General features: G+C 42.4%; 1 protein-coding gene across 1 annotated transcript in view; it reads left to right on the forward strand.

The window, feature by feature from the left end:
• The window catches only part of EBF2 (EBF transcription factor 2), a gene marked incomplete at both ends in the record, with an annotated part of 114,761 nt that overhangs the window by 68,599 nt on the left and 25,823 nt on the right, over positions 1 to 20,339 (forward strand). The window contains one exon of the mRNA XM_080634618.1: positions 14,163 to 14,244. Coding sequence (XP_080490744.1) covers positions 14,163 to 14,244 — 82 coding nt within the window. The remainder of the gene's footprint in view (positions 1 to 14,162; positions 14,245 to 20,339) is intronic.

Consider the following 20,339-nt stretch of genomic DNA (forward strand, 5'->3'; position numbering starts at 1 on the left):
GTTTTCTCATTTTCTAAGCTCAAGTAAAGCCATTGCCAAACCTAATAACGGCACTATTAGTCCTGCTCAGGTGCTCAGGAATATGAGCTTACTCAACAAGGAGAAAAATGAGCAGGCTTTCCATTTTATTAGAAAGAAAACCTCTGTTTCGTGTAAAAGACACTTTCCCCCTAATATTTGACTTGTCAATAGATAAGTACAAAGTAATTATGTAGAACACCTTAAATGGTTTCTAATGCCTCACTTCAAGCGTTAGAGTGAATGTTTTCGTAAGCTGGCCTCCACATTGGTAGTTTAATTCAGCAACAAACAATGATGTTGGAATCTACTGAATTTAAACTGAAGCTGTTGACTGTTTCTTTTTGGAGGATGGAGAGGGAAAGGGGGAATAGAGATGGGAGGGATCTGTTATTAGAACAAATGGTTCATCTTCTAAAAAGCTAAAGTGTCCTGGCAGAGATCAAAGTTTCTGCCTTGACATTCATTGGTTTGATGATTCCGTATGAGTGTGATTAGTAGATTTAAACCCCAAGAGCTTCAAAGCTATGGCACATCTTTTTAGCATGTATATTAAGATGTGCAAGTCAGCTGGCTGGTCTCCATAGTAAATGCTGATCTTCTAGAAAGAAATGCAGCGTTTTCCTGCTGGTTCCCAGGAAAACACATTTTGCTGGAATGAGTGAAGCCTCTTAACCTTACGTTTCTGCCTTAAACTTAGTTTTTGTCTGTAAATTCCCAGAGCAAATGTTTCTGTAATTGTTTTGTTGAAACAGTGATGCACAGTTTCGTATACAGGCCCTTTAAGAAGTGTATGCTGACAAGTCACAGTGGAACCACAGAATCCCAGACTGGTTTGTGTTGGAAGGGACCTTAAAGCTCATCCAGTTCCAACCCCTGCCACGGGCAGGGACCCCTTCCACTGGAGCAGCTTGCTCCAAGCCCCTGTGTCCAACCTGGCCTTGAACTCTGCCAGGGATGGGGCAGCCACAGCTTCTCTGGGCACCCTGGGCCAGCGCCTCAGCACCCTCACAGGGAAGAGCTTCTTCCCAATGTCTAATCTCATTCTCACCTCTTTCAGTTTAAAACCATTCCCCCAAGTCAGAACTGTTTATCGGATGCCATTCAACTCCACAGCATTCATCAGAGATGTAATTATACATTTATGCATGAAGAAACTTTGCAAAGTTAATTTTCTTGGTAGGGAAAAATATCTGTGGAAATCTGGTCTTTTCTTCTCTCCTACTGGCTTCTTGTAAAAGATGGATTTAGGGCCCAATGGACTGTAACTCCTGTAAAATCTCTGTTCTGTAGGTATTTTAGTAGACACTTCTTAACAGCTCCAAGGGAGCCTTTAAAAGGGATTATGTCATGATGTGGAGCCTTTAAGATCTTTTTGCATATTGGGGGAAAATGCAGTTGTGCCATGGAGCAAGGAGGGAATATACAGTAGCTGACTTCCAGGGAGCAAGTGTTTAGCTGGTTCAAATCATTGTAGCAACCTAAGAAGTGATTTTGAAAACTGAATTGAACAAAGCTACTGCAAACCTGCATTAGAATCTAACTTCCATTTCAGCTGACTCGATTTGCTTGTGCAACTGAATCAAACTGATGAAGAAATATATTAGCTTTTATAATGGAAAAGTTCCCAATATACTTTTCACTACAAATTCTGTGCAGTTTGGGCCCAGCCTTGCTCAGCAGTCTCTTTGAGTGGCTTGTGTTGATGTGTGATGTTTTCCAACAAGCTCCATGCCTTCACTCCTGCAACCTGTCCTGACACTGTAGGCACTGACTCCGTAGTCTGATGCCTCATCACACGACGTGTTTGGAATGACAGTGCTACTCCCATTAGCCTCCCTTGATGTCTGTTTGCCATAGCAGCTTTTCAATTATTTAACGTGTAAACAGCTGGATTAAAGGAATGCAGAAATGTTACAGGCACTCACAAACTTTGGTCCAGAAATTAGGACTGCAGCAGAACTTGAGAAGGGAAAAGAATCAGCATTAACCACATGCACCAACCACACATTGCACCAGCGACAGGGAAGTCCTGAAGCTGGGAACTGCCAAAAGACCTTTTTCAGTAGAGAGCACATTATGATGCTGCATCTGGAAGGATACCCTGTTATTTACACCATCAAAACGTGACTATTTTCCAGTCAATAAGCCAACTGTTATCTTAAAATCTGTGCTCTGCATGGATGTGTGTGTGCCTGCAGTTGGAGTGTATAACCCATGGAATATGTATGCATAAAAATATGTTGTACATCTCCAAGAGATAAAGGGGATTGGATTTTCTCCCTGAGAAGTCTTTTAAAGTCAGTTCAGTGTGGGGTTTGTGTCCAGCTTTAACACTGCTAAACTCTTGAAATAGCCTCATCTCTGGCTTTTGTAATACCTCCTTAAGCATCGAGTTTAATCTGTCCCTGTGATCTCTCCAAATGAGGGAAGAGTGTTAGAATTTGAAGGGGATGAAGAATACAGATCATAGTTGCTGTGTTTGGAAACAGCTGGAGCCCTCACACAAGCTCATTAGTCTCGTTACAAAGCAGAGCAGTGCAGAAGTCTTACCTTAATGAGATTAAACATAAGCACAAACAACCCGGTGAGTGAATGACCACTCTGCTCAGGCAGAGGAAGCTGCTGGTTGCACGGGGGCTTTATTAATCATGGGCTTGAGTGAGGTGATCAGCAGCTGGGGGGGGGATAGAAAGTTTGGTCCATTGAGATTTGGTCTCACTGTTGTGCAGCCTCCTGCAATTCCCCTCAAGGTCCAAAGCCATGTCGGTGTCTGCTGTGTAAAGAGGCCCAGGAATCAGGTACTTACTTTTTGGGTTTGGTACGTGTCACAGGCCTTGCTTGTTTTCAATAGGTGGTAGATCAGGAGCTGGAATTACAAAGTGTTAACTTAGGATCTCTCCTCGATGCCCTGGGAACGTGTTTTGCTCTAGCGAGAGGGTAAGGCTCCATAGCTGAACACAAAGCTCTATGACAACATTGTGAATATGCACATAGATATGCTGTAGTGATGAAGGGGGAAATCCAAACTGTGACCTTCACCACAAGAATGGGTCCCCATTGCTGTGCAAAAGGAGCAGCTCACTCACCAGGTGGGGATCTTGAAGGAGCCATCACTAAAACCAGATCTGAACATGTGCACTTGAATAGGCGAACAGCAGATTTTGCATTGTCTGAAGTGATGTGGGAATAGGTATTACATATACACAGTAAAATGAAACCAGTCTCATGCTTCAGGGTGTAAGTTGATCACTGGAAAGGTCAGGAAGCAATTTTCCTCTTCTGTTAACATCAGTGCACAGTCAACTTGGGGTGCGTGCATGTGTGTGAACGTGAGCGAGGGAGGGCTGGAATGAAGGGAGGCAATTTCTCCTGTAGTATTTGCCAGAAGCAAAATAACTTCTGCAGCCAGGAGTTCATAGGAAACTGAGTGCTCAAGTGTTTGAGTTTTACCTCATCTTGATTTCTGGGTGTCCATTCTAAGGTGCTTTAAAGGAGCATGGCTTTCACAGTGTGTTTCATGAGAATCCAGGCTGCTTTTCAGTGTTGTGTGCAGTTGCCCCAAGTGGTGCTTCTTGCATGAAACCTGGGCTTTGCGCTTGATGTCTAGTCATGGTTTTGAATCAGGAGCTCAGGGAAGTTCTGTGCTGGTGTTTGGACCCACTGGATTCTGGAGATGTGCATCTTAGTCTAGCGGTTGTAGTACAGCGTGACTTAGCAGTGTTTTTCGTGAAGAGCCTCATGCTAAGCCCACTGAAAACATATCTTACCTTGCTGTGTATCTTCATAATCATCATAACTTCTTAGGACAGTTGCCCTGAAATAGCAGAAGAGTCAAACCACACAAAGTCCCTTTGGGTGTCAGCCCCAGCAGGGATACTGAAGTGAAGTCCATGTGCCTGTCTTCTGCCCACCACCACCCCAACCCTTCTACTCCAATCCCATATTAATGTTCTGGAAAGGCAAAATCAGCTGTGGGGTCTCATTTGAGGCTCACCAATTGCCAGTTAACAGAGTTCGTACCCCAGAATGAAGCTTCTTTTTGGCCTCTGGCACGTATGTGCTACATCCAAAGGTAATGAAAAGGTTAATGAAATTTGGAGACTAGTAAGCAGAGATGAACGTTTGCAGGGAAAGGTGGAATCATTTTAAATGTATTAGTTTATTTAATGCACACTAGAAATGTTCATGTTCCTCAGAAATACAAGATGGTACTTGTATGTATTCTTGTTTGCAAAATAGCCAATGACATTTTGGGTGCTCTTTCCCTCTTTCTCTGCACCCAGTTGCTGGGTGAAATCTGGGGCTGTGGCTGTTTGATGCACAAGGGTTGCTTTGTGCACCAGAAGCAGAGTCCCTGATCTGCAGTCTGTAGCACTGCACGTTTTACAGGACACATTGGCATGCACGTTTCTGTGAGTCCAGGCTCTTCAACATTAAAGCAAGACCCTTCATTTTAATCATTAGAGAATGAATCCAGTGCTAATAGCACTTAATTGTTTCACTAGAATGATCTCCATTGGTTTTGGCAGCCAAAATGAAAACAATTCCAAATACCATCAAAGGAGCTTATCCACACACAGCATGTACAGGGAAAGGGGTTTGATACACAACGGTGGGTGAATATCCCAACATCTCCTAATTCTACAGACGGCTCTGTAATCCTTTTCTGTCTCAGTCTATGATCTTGAAAGGTCCGATGGGTAAAAGCAAAAGGAATAAAATAGACACAGCAAATCTTGCTCCGTGCCCCTGGAAATCACACGGCTGTGCCTCAGCCATACACCTATATTAATCTTGACTTTCTTGAAGCTTGCCCGCTAGTTTAAATTTGTATGCGACATCAAACATACCTTTTCACATATGTTCTTTCCAGATTTTTTTTAACAGTTACTTAGCAGTTTATAGAAGGAAGTGAATGATCTCATCAAGCTGCTTAGAAATTAAAAAAAAATCTGTGCTTATTAATTATGCAGGATTAGTCTAATTATAATTCAGCAAATTAATTAGCGACAGAAGGTGTTCTGAAACATTGGAGTACATTTGCATGTTAAATGGAGAGGCTAGTCTGTAATATATGTAAATTTATGCATGGCTTCATAGTTTAATTTAAAAATTTGCAGCTGCATATGGTATGGGAGCAGGTGAAAAGTCAGTTTTAGTTTAATGATGCTAACAAACATTGGATGCTGTCCTGTCTTAGGGAAGGAATGCGCTGAATGCACCCCGATCTGCCAATCTATAAATCTGTCATAGGAATATAATGTTACACCTATGCTCAGATTCAAGGTCATCTGTGACTAGACCCAGAAGTACAATAGGTGCAGATCTACCCACTGAATAGACCTCAGGAAAGGGAGGAGGCGAAATGCGCATGGACCTGAGGTGCTGGGCTGTAAATTTGCCTCTTTAGCAGATGAATGCATGTTTAGATGAATACAGTTTAGGGCCAGGCAATATTCTTGTCTTCATAAATGAGTGAGAGCCTACAGCTGAGTGATATCCACTCTGGCAGGTCTAAAACAGGTGCCTAACCTTGGTTCCATCTCTACCGTTCACATCAGTGCAACTTCCTGATCTCTTGGAGTCGCCGGGAAGTTATTCCCAAGTTGGGCATTAACTGCAGGGTGAAGAGTTTTTATGTTCTGGCTGCTGCCATCTGGCAGAAGGAGTAAAAACCAGCAGCAGCAAAAAGGCTGTTGGTGTAATTGGTGCTCACTGTTCAGTCTAGCATGGCTCGGTAGGCAGATCGTTCTTGAGAGGGGTGGCGAAGAGCATGGAGGAGTCAGAAGATAGAGGAATCATAAGGGCCTGTTTTGCCGTTAAAAAATGAGCCTTTCTGAGATCCATAGGGTTTTGAAAGTAGAACTTGAGTTAAATTTGCACCTATGTAGAGCTATAAGGACAAAGGGATACCAAAGAATAAATAGATGTAACCAGAACTGCAGAGCTATGTTTCCGTGATACAGCCCAGCACCAAACCGTTGGGTTCTGCTGAGGCTGACCAAAGTGGAGTGAAGAGGAATTTGGGTGTGTTACACTGGATGTTGTGTTCTGGGGCAGTGTGCTCCAGTTTTTGTCACTGTTAGAAAGAACCAGTAAAATCACAGACAGGGGCTTGCAGGAATGGTAGGTGGTTCTTGGCTTCATCTGTGCTGTGGAGCAAGTCCCTTTATTTCTAGGTGCCTTGACTTCACCATCAGTGAAGTGATTATAAAAGCCTTTCTTTCCTCCTGTCCTTTGTGTATCTTTTCTCCAATACCAATTTCACAATGTGACTGTGTGATGCTTAGCACAGTAGGAGCCCATAGATACTGTAATAAACCAGGGAATATTATCTGAACATCCCTTTCAACAGCCCGTCAGCCCAATCCTCTCCTCTATTACCTCCCTGCCTATTGACTTTTGATTATGCTATGGCATTTGGTCCGGTGCCAAATGGCATGAATAATATGGATCTTACAGTATAAATAAGCTTTTAGCCATTGTCTTGTAAGTTACTGGAAAGTTTTGGGGTGGGAGGAAGGAGGAAAACCCAAAGGGAAAGGGAAACCGCTCAGGTTGCAGGGAGCCCTCCAAAGACTTTTTGGAGACCAGTTGCAATTACAAACACGCTGTTAGTGTTGTGTTTCATTTTCAATTCGAACCCATAGAGTTCAATTATTATTTTCATTAATGGTGTCAGGTTTTCATCAGAGTGCACAAACAAGGAGGTTTTCCTTGGAGATCTTTATTTCTCCTAGCAAATGTGGCCATGCCAAATAACTACATTGAGCACCGAGAAATGACTGTGTGTAACCGGCAGCGCGCTCCCCCCAGCCCTTGTTTCTTGAAAATGGAATCGCTTTGCAAGACAGAATAAGCATTTACCAAATGAGTGTGAATTGCAGTTGCTCAGAAGGAGTTGAACAGAAGCTGCTTTAGAGATGGGAATTGTGCAGGAGGTGGAAAATGTACAGAACATAAACATCAAGTTTACTGACGTGTTTTGGGGTTGGATGACGTTGCAGGTTTACATTCAGTTCCTATTAATTTGGAAACTAAGCTTTAAAAAAAAGCCACTAGATATAGGGCAGAGAGAAATATGATGTTCTAGGCTGCAGAGAGATGGGAGATTTGAGGAGGAATTGTTCTGTGGTGAAGACATGAGGCTGGGAGATGGACATGAATTCAAGCCCAACCATTGCTGTGGACTCAAGGTGCAGTGTTCTTTCTTGACCTATCTAAAATACAGGATGTCAGTACTTTCGCCCTGGTTCCACATCAAAACTTAAAACCTAAATTGGAGTGTTTGCCTCAGTGTAGGAGAAGGAAAGCAGGATGTTAAACAGTGGATGTTGGTAAATGACACTGGGCTGTTAGCCTTGGAAAACAGAAGTGTTTCAACAGTTAAGATTATGTGATGCTTCCAATTAATTTGAGGGACACAATGTCTTGTGGAATTTTAAAGGCCTTTTCGAGTTTTTCTGCTTTATTAAAGCTAAAAGTGCTAATTCCACCTGTTTCCTATTACACTTATCTGATCTGCATCTCTTCGTGTGCTTTGCATTTCATCTTGGAATGAGCATGCTGTTCGTCATGGAATGGTTTGGGTTGGAAGGGACCTTAAAGATCATCTTCTTATTGATTGATTAAGTATTAATTTAATAATAAAGATGGGCCTAAACAGGAAACCTCTGACCTAGGCTTTCCTCAGCACAAAGGATCTTTGTGTCCTATAGACTTTAGTTCAAACCACCTTAATAATACAAGTTACTCCTGCACTGTACTCTTTACACTCTGCAGAAGCAAACTGCACCTTGGCAAGCATCTGTTTTGAAACTGGGAAAGAAATGTGGAGCACAGGAAAAAGATCCTGTGGAAAGGGGTCAGGATCAGTGCCTAGAAGCTGAGACATCATCAGAGAGGTCAGATGAGAATGCAGTGGCAGTGGAAGGGTTTTATGTGGCAGGAAGGATAGGTGAAGCGTGAAAACAGAAATCATAGGAATTTGTGAGGAAGGGACCACTTGCTCTATCTCCCTTAGGTTTGCAAACACCTTAACTCATCTCCACACAAGGCTGAGGAGTTAACTTGCGTAGTCTGGTTGTCCTCTGCATGCAGCAGCTGGAGAAAGCTCTTACCAGACTGGTGGTCCCATCACTGAAGAAAGTCTTTTGAATTAAGGCAAGAGGATAGAGAAGTGTTCCTTGGTTTTCCCATCAGGAGATGAGGATATTGTTGGGGACCGGCTTCATGTTCATGTGCAGTTTTGGCGCAACTGGAGTCTATCTATCAAAACCCAAGTGACAAATGAACAGCCACCTCCTCCTGGCCTAGGCTTGGGACCTCACATCATCTGACTCCTGCCCCCTTCCCTCATAGTAAATCTCTGACAAACTCCAAAAAGTCTTTTGACCTACAAATGTTGGGTTTCACATTTGTTGTGCACAGGAGTTTTATGAAGATGAATTTGCTGCTGTTTGTGGAGTATCAGATAAATACTCTGGATTCTTGTAATAACCTCCCTCATTCCTCACACACTATAAGGTGTATGTTCATTAGAATGCCTTTGTGCAAAGCCTGATCCCACATTGACTGTAACTGCTGGAAAAGAGCAGGAAATTTTCTCGTCAGCTCCCTAATAATGCACACCGACATAATAGAATGAAATTACTCCAGAGATAAATATTCAGATTATGAAGAAGTCTTCTACTGTGATATTCATTAAAATCAAGGTGATGATATCAAATAAATGCGATTGATTTTAAGCACTGACCTTCAAATGGATGTGCAGAATCTGACCTAGGCCCTTTCAAAGGAAGACATTTGAGTCCAGCCGCCTACTTTGCTGTGTTGTGCCATGGGGTAGGGTTACTGATCACACTTATCTCAGAGTCTGCAATGCCAAGACACACACGGCTGAGTCAAGGGGAGGACGGGAGCTTTGATGGGGTTGGAGCCAGGCCCTCACTGTAATGATTATTTTGCAGTTCATAGTAGATTTAATCTTTGTATTGTTTAACTGGAGCAAAGCTATCCACAGTAACAGCTTCTAGTTTTCTCTTGGTTCACTTTGTGACTTTTTGGAAGCACTTGAATTGTTTAAGCAGAATGCCACCAGATCTTTATGTTTTCATTAGATTGAAGCATTCTAGAGTTTGCTGATAAACATGATCAGACAATGTAGGATTGTGCCAGAAAAAACCTGAGGCCACGAATCCAAATTCTACAGTAACCCAAACAAGACAGGATTAGCTCAGTATTTGCTTTACAAGGGATATTTTGGAAGCGTATCCAGAGGCTGCCCATAAGATAAAACCAGCGTTATGAGCCTTGATTCTGTACCTGTATTTTCAGGAAGCACAAAAGGTGGATAGAGAAGGTTAGTTAAGATGTAGAACCAGGAGTCAGGAGAGCTGAGTCCTAGTCCCAGCCCTGCGACAGACCTGCAATGTGAGCAGTTCACTCCCAGTTCCCAGGCCCTGGCATCTTTGCCTGTGGAATGGTGAGTTCCACCACCTGCTGCAGAGGGGTTTTGTGAGCCAGAATTAATTGAAGTCCCACTGAATGGCGCTATAAAAGCACAAAGCATATTACCTATTTCTTTGGTTCCGTGTGGTGAGGCTAATCAGTCCCAGGTCTTGTGGCAGGGTTTTAAAAAGACATTAATGCATTTTTGTTTTAAACCTCCACCTTCTGATGCATCTGAGACTGCTCTATGGGGCTTCTGTCTTGTCCTGTTGAAGTCCAAAGCAGGTTTTTTTCCTGACTCCAGTAGGATTTGATTAAGGTTCTTCTCAATCATCTGAGATGAAGGAGAAACATTCTCAGAGGTGTGGAACTTGCTTTCTAGTTCTAGCCGCATTTTAAAGTTGCTTCAGGTGGGTACAGAACCTGATTATCTATCTATCTATCTATCTACCTACCTACCTACCTACCTAAAATATATAGAACATAATAATACATATATCTGTGTATAATATATAGGTATACGTTGATGAGGTGGGAGTGTGGGTCTGCAGTTTCTTTGGAAAGACCTTGAGAGATACAAGAACTTTGCCCTTCCTCTTTCTCTGTGCCCATTGAGAGCCCATTGACAGGAGAATCTGTTCTACCTCTCTCAGCTGTATTATGGGCTGTATGAGCACTCCCTGTCTGCTTTCCCACCAAGTCAGATCCCATTGCTCATAGTATTGCTGCAAAACAGTTGAGATAACACAGCTGTCTTTGTACTGAAGTGAAAAAAGGGCACTTAAATGATTCATCAACCTCGCTCCTCAGTGACTCCCAGTAGGAGGTGCAGCAACTTTTACCATAGCTCCTTCTAAATCCTAAAAGAAGGAGTAATATATAAGATGGCTTTTAGGAGACCTCTGCAAGTGTATCAGGCTGTAGGTAGAAAGCTTGACTGTAAGAGAGACATATTTAATATATATATAAATATCCATGTAAAATAGGAAAAAAGGATAAGTCTGTAGTTATATCATCATTAATTTTATGTCTATGCAGTAAGTTAATCAGGTTTTCTACAGTAATGCCAGGATTTTTAGTGGTAGTGGTTTAAAAGTGTTCAGTTTTTCCCCCAGTGCCCTTAGATGGTGAGCTCTGAGGTGAGTGGGCCACACTTGCTCTGCTTGGCTGGACTTAGAGTTTATCTGCTAAACTCGTAGCTGATGTTCCTTAGCGAGAAACAAAGGCCAGCTAAAGAAACAGGAAAAGGAGCTAATCCTTTAGATTGCTTTTTATTTTTTGATGCATGTGGAGGTTAAAGCCAAAACTGAAAGGTTCTCATTTAAAAAAATTAATAAAGCTTTTCTGCAATTCTCCTGTTACCCCTAAACCAGCTTCATTTAGCGCTAAACCTTCCCTACTCTTTGCTCCCCCCAAGTCATTTTTATTCTAATGCTGCAATAAATATTAATGCCTTTCCCAGATGCAGCCGCTTAAAATATATATGTATATATATCGACCTACCAAAGACTTCATACAGATGCCCAGTTGTGGATAAAATTTGACTGGAGAAACTTGGAAAGAGGAGAAAAAGAGAGATGTGGTTTCTTGTGTATGCATCTAAATAGAACTGAAGCTAAATCTCAGCTGACGGGAGGGAAAACTGTCTTAGTGCAGTATATCCAGTGAGCTTCAAAGAAACTGCAGATCTCTTGGCACTGGCAGTATATGGGAATACTGCGCAAGCACTAAAACCAAAGCCAGCACTTCCTAAAGTGAGGTGAGGAATTACTGATGCCCCTTTTGTGCTGTCTTAAAGGTGCACCATTTTCAGCAGCTGAGGTGCTCAGCAGTTCCAAAAGGTCAGGCTCTTCGAGCTGTCTCCAGTGGGTCATTTGGAATTTTTACCTCTCTGTATCTGCATTTTAGGGGTTGGTGTGACCCGGGTGCTGCAGTATCCTATAGCTCTTCCCAAAGCCAGCCCAGCTGACACAGCGAGTTCTCTCACAGACACTATTCGTTGCTCTGATTTTCTTTGTCCTTTAGTTCATGTTGATCGGTTTTCTCCTCTAGATGAATAGGGATGCGAGCATTTAAAAAGGAAACTGCACGTTTCCCTGATTAATTTGATTATGTTCGATTTATTTTGCCTTGAAAGTAACAACTTCTTGTGGATTTTGGCTTGCAGTTACCCTCCACTATTATCAGTTACCCAGCAGCGCCTTGATTTTCATGTAGAAGTTACTTGCCTTGGTTTCATTATCTAGTTTGGTTCCATTCTGCAGTTTTTCCTTCCATAGGTAGCTCTCAGTAACAGCAGCTCTTTGTATACCTGCAAATAATGATTTTATATCTGTAAGAAGAGGGCAGGATAAAAAGGAGTGTTTGTGAGAAATGGTTCTGACTCCAATTCTCCTGTGAACCTTCGCACCAGCACGCTGTGTTTTTCCTTCTGCAAACATTCTTGCAGTTAAAATCTTGCTTCCAAATCACCCAAATAAAGGAGGTCACAGATTTTAGCACGAGGAATCAGTAAGTTGTATTTGACACAATATATTCACTTAGTGCTGCTCCTCGGGCGTGAAGTTCTGTAGGGTTTTTAGTTGAGAAGACACGGCAGTGACCAGGGCTCTGCTGGGAGAAGTTACCCCCTGACAGTTGAGCATGAACAGGTCTCTGCTGATGAACCTCAGCGTGGTGAGGGGCCATGGCAGGATGTCATCTGTGCGAAAGGAAGGACCAGGAGCTCTCTAAGTCATAAATGAGAAGGAATGATGGAAATAAAATCCAGTCTCCTAAATGCACAGAGAAAAAGAAATATTTTAGCTATTCAAAAAATATTTGTGAGAGATTTCAGGCCAAAAGGAACATTTGAGCAACCTGCTCTAGTGGAAGGTGTCCCTGCCCTTGGGAAGGGGTTGGAACTGGATGAGCTTTAAGGTCCTTTCCAACCCAACCAGTGTGGGATTCTGTGCTTTTAATTTACAAAACTCACTGGAAAGCTGCATTTTGTGACAGTCATTTTATGTGACGTTATCTGGCTCCTTTTTGAGGGTTCAATTGTCATGAGGTTTCTGAAGGGTTTTGTTTGTTCAAGCGCCATATAAACGGATCAGATCCTTCGATATTTCTTTGTATGTTTGGGGCAGATGGAAGAGAAATGCCGCGATGGAAGTGGTGCAGAGCAAGCAGCAGTAACAAGGGCGAGCGGATTCCTGCTTTATTGTCTTGTGCGAGGACTGTTTGGGTGGGTGGTGGTGGTAAAGCCAGGAAATATACATCTTTCTCCTTTAAAGTTCTAATTCAAGGCATGAATGTGTGAGTTCTGAAGGGACTTAGGGACTGCGGTAAAAAATCGTTGTCATAGTAACAGAAAGGGAAATAGGCCTGGCTCACCTGGGACTTTAACTTACTGCAAAAGCGGCTTTTTTTTTGTAAGGAAAGCACTCAGCAAAGCGAAATAAATAAATAAATGGCTCTTTGTATTCCAAATCAAGCCTTCAACTCTTTATTTTTATTTCCAGCCAAGTCTTTTTTCCTTCGAAATCTATCTCAAAGTCTTTGATTTTTTGATTTCTTTAATTATTGCGGTTAAATCTGGTTTTGTCCAAGAAATGGAACTGAAAGGAATCACAGCGAAATCTCTCCACTTGTGATAGAGGATGCCAAAAAAATCCTTGCCTGCTAGGTCTGAATTTTCAAGACGTGCTTGTTCCGTTTTTAAGACAACAACTCTGATTTTACATGTAATTTCTTTACGTCTGAATTTCCTAAATGTAATGGGATGAATCAGATAACAAAGGGGTGACTCCTCTCCTCCCTGGATCTGACACACGATTTCATGGAAAAGCATAGAAAAATGCCTGCCTAATATTTCTAAGCTTTAAGATGTAGTGCGAGGTGTTGGGGAAACCAACCCAGCAGTCTGAAGATTCAACCTGTGTACATGACAAGCTAAACTTGACTGGTAATAACACATAAAGATAGGCATATGTGACAGGGCAAAAATAATTGGCATGAGAACTTTGTACGATGTTAATGGGTTTATCTGCTTGGACAGCACGAGCTCTCACGTAGTCCTTCAGGTTGTGCTTGCGTTATCCTCTCTCCAAATCTATGTAAGATTATAATCTGGACTCTTGGCAGTGCTGCTTTCTCTGCTTTAGTTTGTGAAATCTTAATAACTAAAACCCATCGTCGTGATGAAATCTCATCGGCTGCTTCTGGGAGCTGTGTTTGTCTCTGGTTTTGAACACAGTCTCAGTAGTTTCAAGGCTTATCTGCTTCAGAGTTGCCCTGTTGCTTTTTGTAATTTCTACAATGACATTATCCTTCTGTATTGTTTCATGGAAAATCCCTTCAGACAGCAAAAGAAAGAGCTTATATGCAAGGGAGAGATAAAGAAAGAGACTGAAACTGTGTGGTCAAACATGCAGTGAGGCAACGGGCAGAAATCGGAGTGGATCTGTTGAATTGCACGGGCTAGCAGCCCAGCTCAGAGTGGATTACACTCACATTGGTTGTATTTCACCTGCTTTATTTTAACTTCTCTTTGTCAGGATTTGCTTGTGTTTGGCTTAATTCTGTTTTGCTAAGTCCCTGGTCTACAGATACCCCACCCTGTAAATCACTAGCATGTATATTTTAAGACAAGCTCCCACAGAGGTGGTTGTGAGGGTTAACAGCAGTGACGTGGTTCTTTATCTTTCCAGGTTCTTCCTAAAATTTTTTCTCAAGTGCAATCAGAATTGCTTGAAAACAGCAGGAAACCCAAGAGACATGAGACGGTTCCAGGTAAGTCTTACGAGGCTCAGCATTAACCTGTCTGCTTTATTTCTCTTCCCTCTCCTCTCCCCTCCCTACATAAATATGATGACAGTATAGGATAAGCCATATCAGATATTGTTGAAGTTTTTCTCCATTTGTTGTGTTTAAACCTTTTTTTTCCTTTTTTTCCTCTTTTTCCACTCTGAATCCCCAAGGGGAAGTGATGTACTGCACCAACCAGCAGTGGATATTTGATTTGACACCCTCAGGCAAAGCACTCGCACATACAGCTGCCCACAGCAGGGATCATGTTTGTGATACTTAGATGCCTCAGAATTTTCCAAGTAGCTCTGTACGTGGTACACAAGCAGGCTCCTTATTTCCCTTCACTCCCTCTCTCGTTCCATCTTTTTTGCCTTTTAACACTCTCATGCCCTCCGTTTTAGCTTCTTTTTTAAAACAAGGAGCCAAAATAGCAATGGTCACTTTAAGATCTCACGCAGCAAAGCAACAAGACCCATGGGAGGATGACCCAGCTGCTTTGCAGCAAAATCTGCCACTGGTTTCATCATAGCTGTCGCTGATGTATTGTGAACACCAGCTAATAAAACCACAGAAGGAGGTGAAGTGTGTCAGTGGTGAGGAGAAAGGCAGGCGCAGTCTCCCATCTTTCATGCCCAACCTTTTAAGCAACTACTTACAATTAATGTTTTAACTGTGACTGAACGGAGTGCTCAGGGTTTTACATCAGGGATGCACTGTTGTGTCTCCATGCAGTGGGAAAGGTGCCACGGCAGAGAACGTGGTAGGAAAGTGGTGCTGGAAGTGGCTCTCCTGCAGTTGAGTGTGAAGCAGCTTGGTCTGGTGAAGGGACGTGGGGTTGCAAGTCAGGTTTGGGCTGCACCACTGATCCAGTGTTTATTTCCACCTCTCCATATGGAGATGCTCACCTTGGTAAAGCATCGTGGTCTTGATTCAGGAGAATGTTTGAGGGAGTGCAGGGATGCTTGGCCAGCCAGACCCTCTGTAACCTACTGGTGATATCAGGACTATCCTTGTAAATGCTCTTACTGCTTCTCCTCATTATTGTACCTTCTTTGTGCCGCATCCTGGTACAAAGAGGATTTTAGCTTCTTGAGGGATATGTGGTTTCCCTGGTGACCCACAAGACTTGCAGTGGGAAGGTGCCATCCTTAGGTGTGGCGGTTCGTGTTTCATTGTGTGGGCACTTGCATCAGTTTCCTCATTTATAAATGAAGTTAAAACTCCACAGGAGTTGTTTAAAACTTTCCACCAAAACATGTTTTCATAGACAAGTAGTTGCAGTTGGTTTTACTTTTACTAGCAATGAAAATTCACAGGAGGTATTAATAAAAAACCCAAATAAAGAGTTCAAGTTTTAGGAGCAGCTGCAAATGGAAGCTTCTGAAAGCTCCAAAAATGGTGAAGAAATATAGGCAAAGAATAGAAAAGTTATTGATTGTTTTGTTTGAGCAGAAATAAATAGGAAGAAAAATACCTGAAACCACAGTGACTTCTTCATTCTGTGTTTTTAGAGGTAAGACGTGAGAAAAAAGAAGTGCTCGTTGTTAGGGAATTTATACTGATTTTATTGTTTTTTCAAGTGGCCATTTCCATAAAGAAAACCCCAGCAATTAGTTATCATCTGCCAAGAATGCCCAAAAACCTGAGAGGAAAGGAAAACTGGATTTATAGCATGTAAACAGATCTTGTTAGCTCAGAGAGCAGCTCAGAGAGCTGATTGTGGAATGCCATGAAACATAAAGACAGAGCCTCCTGCTTTGTTTTGTTAGGAGATGGTAAAGAATCTGGCACAGGGGTATCCTGATTAGCACCTGGGGATTCCAGGCACTGCCCTATTGCAAAGAATACTCCTTGTAAGAGCCAAAATAGAACTTCTGGATGCAAACACACGTGAACACTGCAGCAGTCCAGATCTGCTTTCAGTCTCGAGCTAGCTGCGGTGAGTGAACTAAACCCTGAGATTTCAATCAGGTGCTGAACTGCAGGAGGATTTTGGAACTAAGGTTTTTGGCTGAAATCTATCTCTACTATCAGCCTTATTCGTTGTTTCACCTCTTCCTCTCCCCACCCTGAATGATGATGTTGCAGAGCCTAAATACCTTCACATTGCCAGTGAAACACTGAACAGGGAAACTAAAGTGGGTCCTGCAGCACCCCCATGGCCTCTTGCAGGATGCCTGCAGCCAGCCCACCTGGCTATATGTGAGACAGTAAGGCTTTGCTTGTGATCTGTGTACCAAAAGCAGCAGTGTGTTGGAGTAGAACAAGAGCTGGGATAGACTCTTCATCTGGGTTTTCTGCCTTGCAACTTGCCAAGCCAGAAAAACAGAGCCAAGTGAAACTCTGGTTGTGTTTTGCAGGGCTTGCTTAAATCCTGCGTTTTCATTCCATGCAAGTTCATCCCCTTTGAGCTTCATTGTGAGCTGTAAGTTCAAACCTCCAAATTAATCAGGATCAGGCAAACCCACTAGGTTCAGCTTACTTTGTCTCAAACCCAGAAATGTCGACACAACTTTTCTCAGCATTACAAAAATGAAATGAACCCTTTGAAACAAATTGCAAAACACTCGAGGTTGTGAGTGCAGGGATCTTCCTTCGGGCTTGTTCCAAACGGGACACGTCGGTTGATGAGCTTTGTTCTGGGCTACAAAGGTCAGGATGGATAAAAAAGGATACAAAATGTACTTCAGCTGCTAAAATTCTGCACATTGGGAGTAAAAAAGCTCAGTGTTCCAAGGGAAATAAGCCCTGATGAGCTGGGAAGACAATCAGCAAAGAGCTTGTTTTCTGCCTGCCTCCTTGTTTAGAAGGATAGAAGCAGGACTTCCCGGGATGTAACGAAAGTTAAGAGTGTTCTTGACTGCTCCGCTCTCTCTGTCCTCTGGATCTTCTTTTTCTGGTGGATTTTTTAGGGTAGTTTATGGGTTTGTTTCTTTGGGGTCAAAGCTTTTCTGCCTGCTGCTCGCTGAGTATGGTCCCCCTAAAGTCAGAAGTGGGGAGAAAAACCTGGATTACTTCGAGCATTAGTGATGTGCTTGCGCACTCTGAACATGTTCATTTTCATTTTAGCTGTTAAGATTTACACCAGGCAAAGTCATTAATGTGCAGAATTGTTTATTGGGATTGAAAGGACAGTCAGTTGTTCGTCCTCCCAGCACAAGAACATGTGTGAGCACAGTAAAAGCAGGGTCAAAAGGCTTAGTGCTGTAGGGTACTTTATTCATTTTATGATTTAATTCAGTATGTTTTATTCTTGAACTACATCTAAAACCTTTATTGTTTTTTTCCCCATAAATTATTTGTACAGCTGTTGTTATTAGGGCCCTCCTTTTGAAACATTTGCACACATTTAATGTTCCTTATGCAAACAGACTTGTGCAGCAATGCTGTTGAGAAGCTTTTCACTTGTACCTATGTTTTTCTGCAGAAATATGTTCATTTTCAACTTGTCAGATCTCCATGAGACATTAAGATACCAAAACAGAAGAGAGCATCCTTATCTCAGAGTCTCATTTAAATTGCTACTGAAATCTGGAATTAAAAGGGTCCCATCAAAAACCACTTTTGCTCTTTAATGGAGATTGAATGAAAGCCCAAAACTCAAGCTTTGTTGTTGAGACACGAGTATAAATAAGAGACATGGAATTAGTGCTGTACAGTGCATCTTACTGAGCTCTTCCAGCACGGAAGAATGGTTAGTCATGTCTGGAGAAGTGTCAAGTTAGTGCTTCTGATTAGAGATGGGTGTGAAGTGACACAGTTTGGGCTTGCCTTGGCTGACCACCAGCGTTCCAGGGCACTGGGCTCCAGCCTCTGACCCTGGCCTCAGCCTTGCTTCTAAATAGTTGAATACAGCATAGCTCTGCTATAAAATATCTAAATCTTATAACCTAAATTAAATGTTAAATTTCACTTATATCACATTCATTTGAAACAAGGAGGGTGAGGAGAAGAAGGGATGGAAAGGTTACATTAACACCGCATTGTAAAATTAATACAGCTCCAGATGCCTAAAGAGGTGTTGTTTTAGTATAATTCTTCAGTTTGGAGAGCAACACCAGCTGCTTTGTGCTCGCATTCACCAGTTGAAATTTGCTTTGATATTGAGTAGAGCTTCAAAGATGCAATGAAAATCTCTTTAAGTTTCATTTTTTCAAATGAAATACAGAAGTTTTGTACTGTTGAAAAAATGCGAAACCTCAGAAGTTAGAGGATGAGTGATCATTATTTTAGTGGCATTTTTTCCCACAAGTAACATAATTTTACTGTGAATCGCTCACTACTACAGTGGCTAAAGCAGGGAGAGGGAATCTTTCTAGAACTAACGGGTGTTTTCACGGTTACTTGCTGGCTGCCCAGATAACATATGCAGATGGAGTAACAAATCCTTGTGAATGTAACTGAAGCAAATACTGATTATTTATCGATTAAAATACTTCAGACCAAAGATTATCAGTAGGAAACTGAAACGAAAAGCAGGTTAAAATCACTTACTCAAGCTATGGTGCTGACTGTTTGAGCTCAGCTGAGCTGCAGAGCTGAGTTTACACAGGTACTGTCATTGCTGTCACTGCTGTAGTCTCAGGGAGTGATTCTCTCAGGAACAGAATAAAACAAATATGATGCCCTCCGTTTAATGAGGACTTCTCCTGGAGAACTTGATTGAAGCCCAATGGTGCTTAATGGTAACGACCGGCGTGTAATGGGGGACAATAATTCTGTGGAATTAAGATGAGGCACTTCAGCTAAAATGCTTCAGCTGAGACCTAGCGCTAACGCATTAGACTCCTGTTGATTGGGAATTCTGCTTCATCCAGTAACGCACTGATTAAACAGATCCTACAGAGAGAATGGTACAAGGCAACGGAGCATCAATACTAACAATGGTCAGCTTTGAACCAACATGCTTTTTAGAAACACAAAGAGAAAGGTCAGCAATTGCCCTCTGTTTTCAGCAGAAATCATGACATGGAATGTTTCCTGGCAGGTATCCCCCTCTAGATGCTCTAGGGGAGAAAGAGAAAGGAAAAATAACAAGGTGTGTCCCTGGGGAGATTCCCTGCCTGACCTCAGAGTGGTTGGATCAGTTCATCATCAGGCACGTGAGCAAAGCTGGCTGTGTTTGAGAATTCACCCAGCTGGCTTCTGATGTGAAGCACTGACGGATCTGTGTCATTCAGGAAAAAGAAAACTGGGTAAGAGTGGTGGGGTGATACTGTGAGTTAGCAATGCAGGCTGGGAAAACAAAAAGGGAGAGCAAGAATGAAGCACAACGGGTCTAGATCAAAATCCTTTTCATGTCGATGGTGAAAGAATGTACCAGAGACCCCCACGGTCTCTTGGATATGGGTAGAAATCGCTGAACTGTTGTTAGAGAGGTGAATGCTGCACGGACTGGTGTTCTGGGAGACTAATTTCCCAGGTATAGACTGCAAAACAAGTGCAACGAGTATCAGCAGAGTCTAAAGCTATTAATGGGTGGCACATTTCTTCATCAGATAGTGACTGACACAAAAGAGGGTGACGTTATTTTAGATTCTATATGAGTAGGGGAAGGACTGACTGCAAGTGCAGGAGCTTAATGTGCTTAGATCTGGAGACCAAATAGCCATCGTGACAGGGAGTTGCCAGAGTTACATATTGTCTATTAAAAACAAACCACAGATGAGGTTGCTCTCATGTCCCTGTGCCCTAAAATCTTTGGAGCCTCTGTTCTTGAGATGAATCATAGACTCATAGAATAGTTTGGGTTGGAAGGGACCTTCAAAGGTCATCTAGCCCTGCAATGAGCAGGGACATCTTCAGCAAGATCAGGTTGCCCAGAACCATGTCCAGTCTGCATGAAGGCTATGCACATAGGTTTTTCTCTTAGCCTAGAGTCTGCAGCAGGCTCAGGGTCTCAGGATATCCCAAAGAATTCAATGGAAGTTTTGAGCAGAGAGAGGCTGTTGGCATTTTTCACATTGTTTATCTTATTCCTAATCCGGCTATGAAGCAAACACGTAATATTCCAGCCTCTACTCCTGTATTACTCCCTCAACCAAAACGCCTATTGACATCAATGGGAGCCCTGTCCA

Source organism: Psittacula echo, assembly GCF_963264785.1.
Source record: "Psittacula echo genome assembly, chromosome: 25".
In the NCBI taxonomy this organism is placed as follows: domain Eukaryota; kingdom Metazoa; phylum Chordata; class Aves; order Psittaciformes; family Psittacidae; genus Psittacula; species Psittacula echo.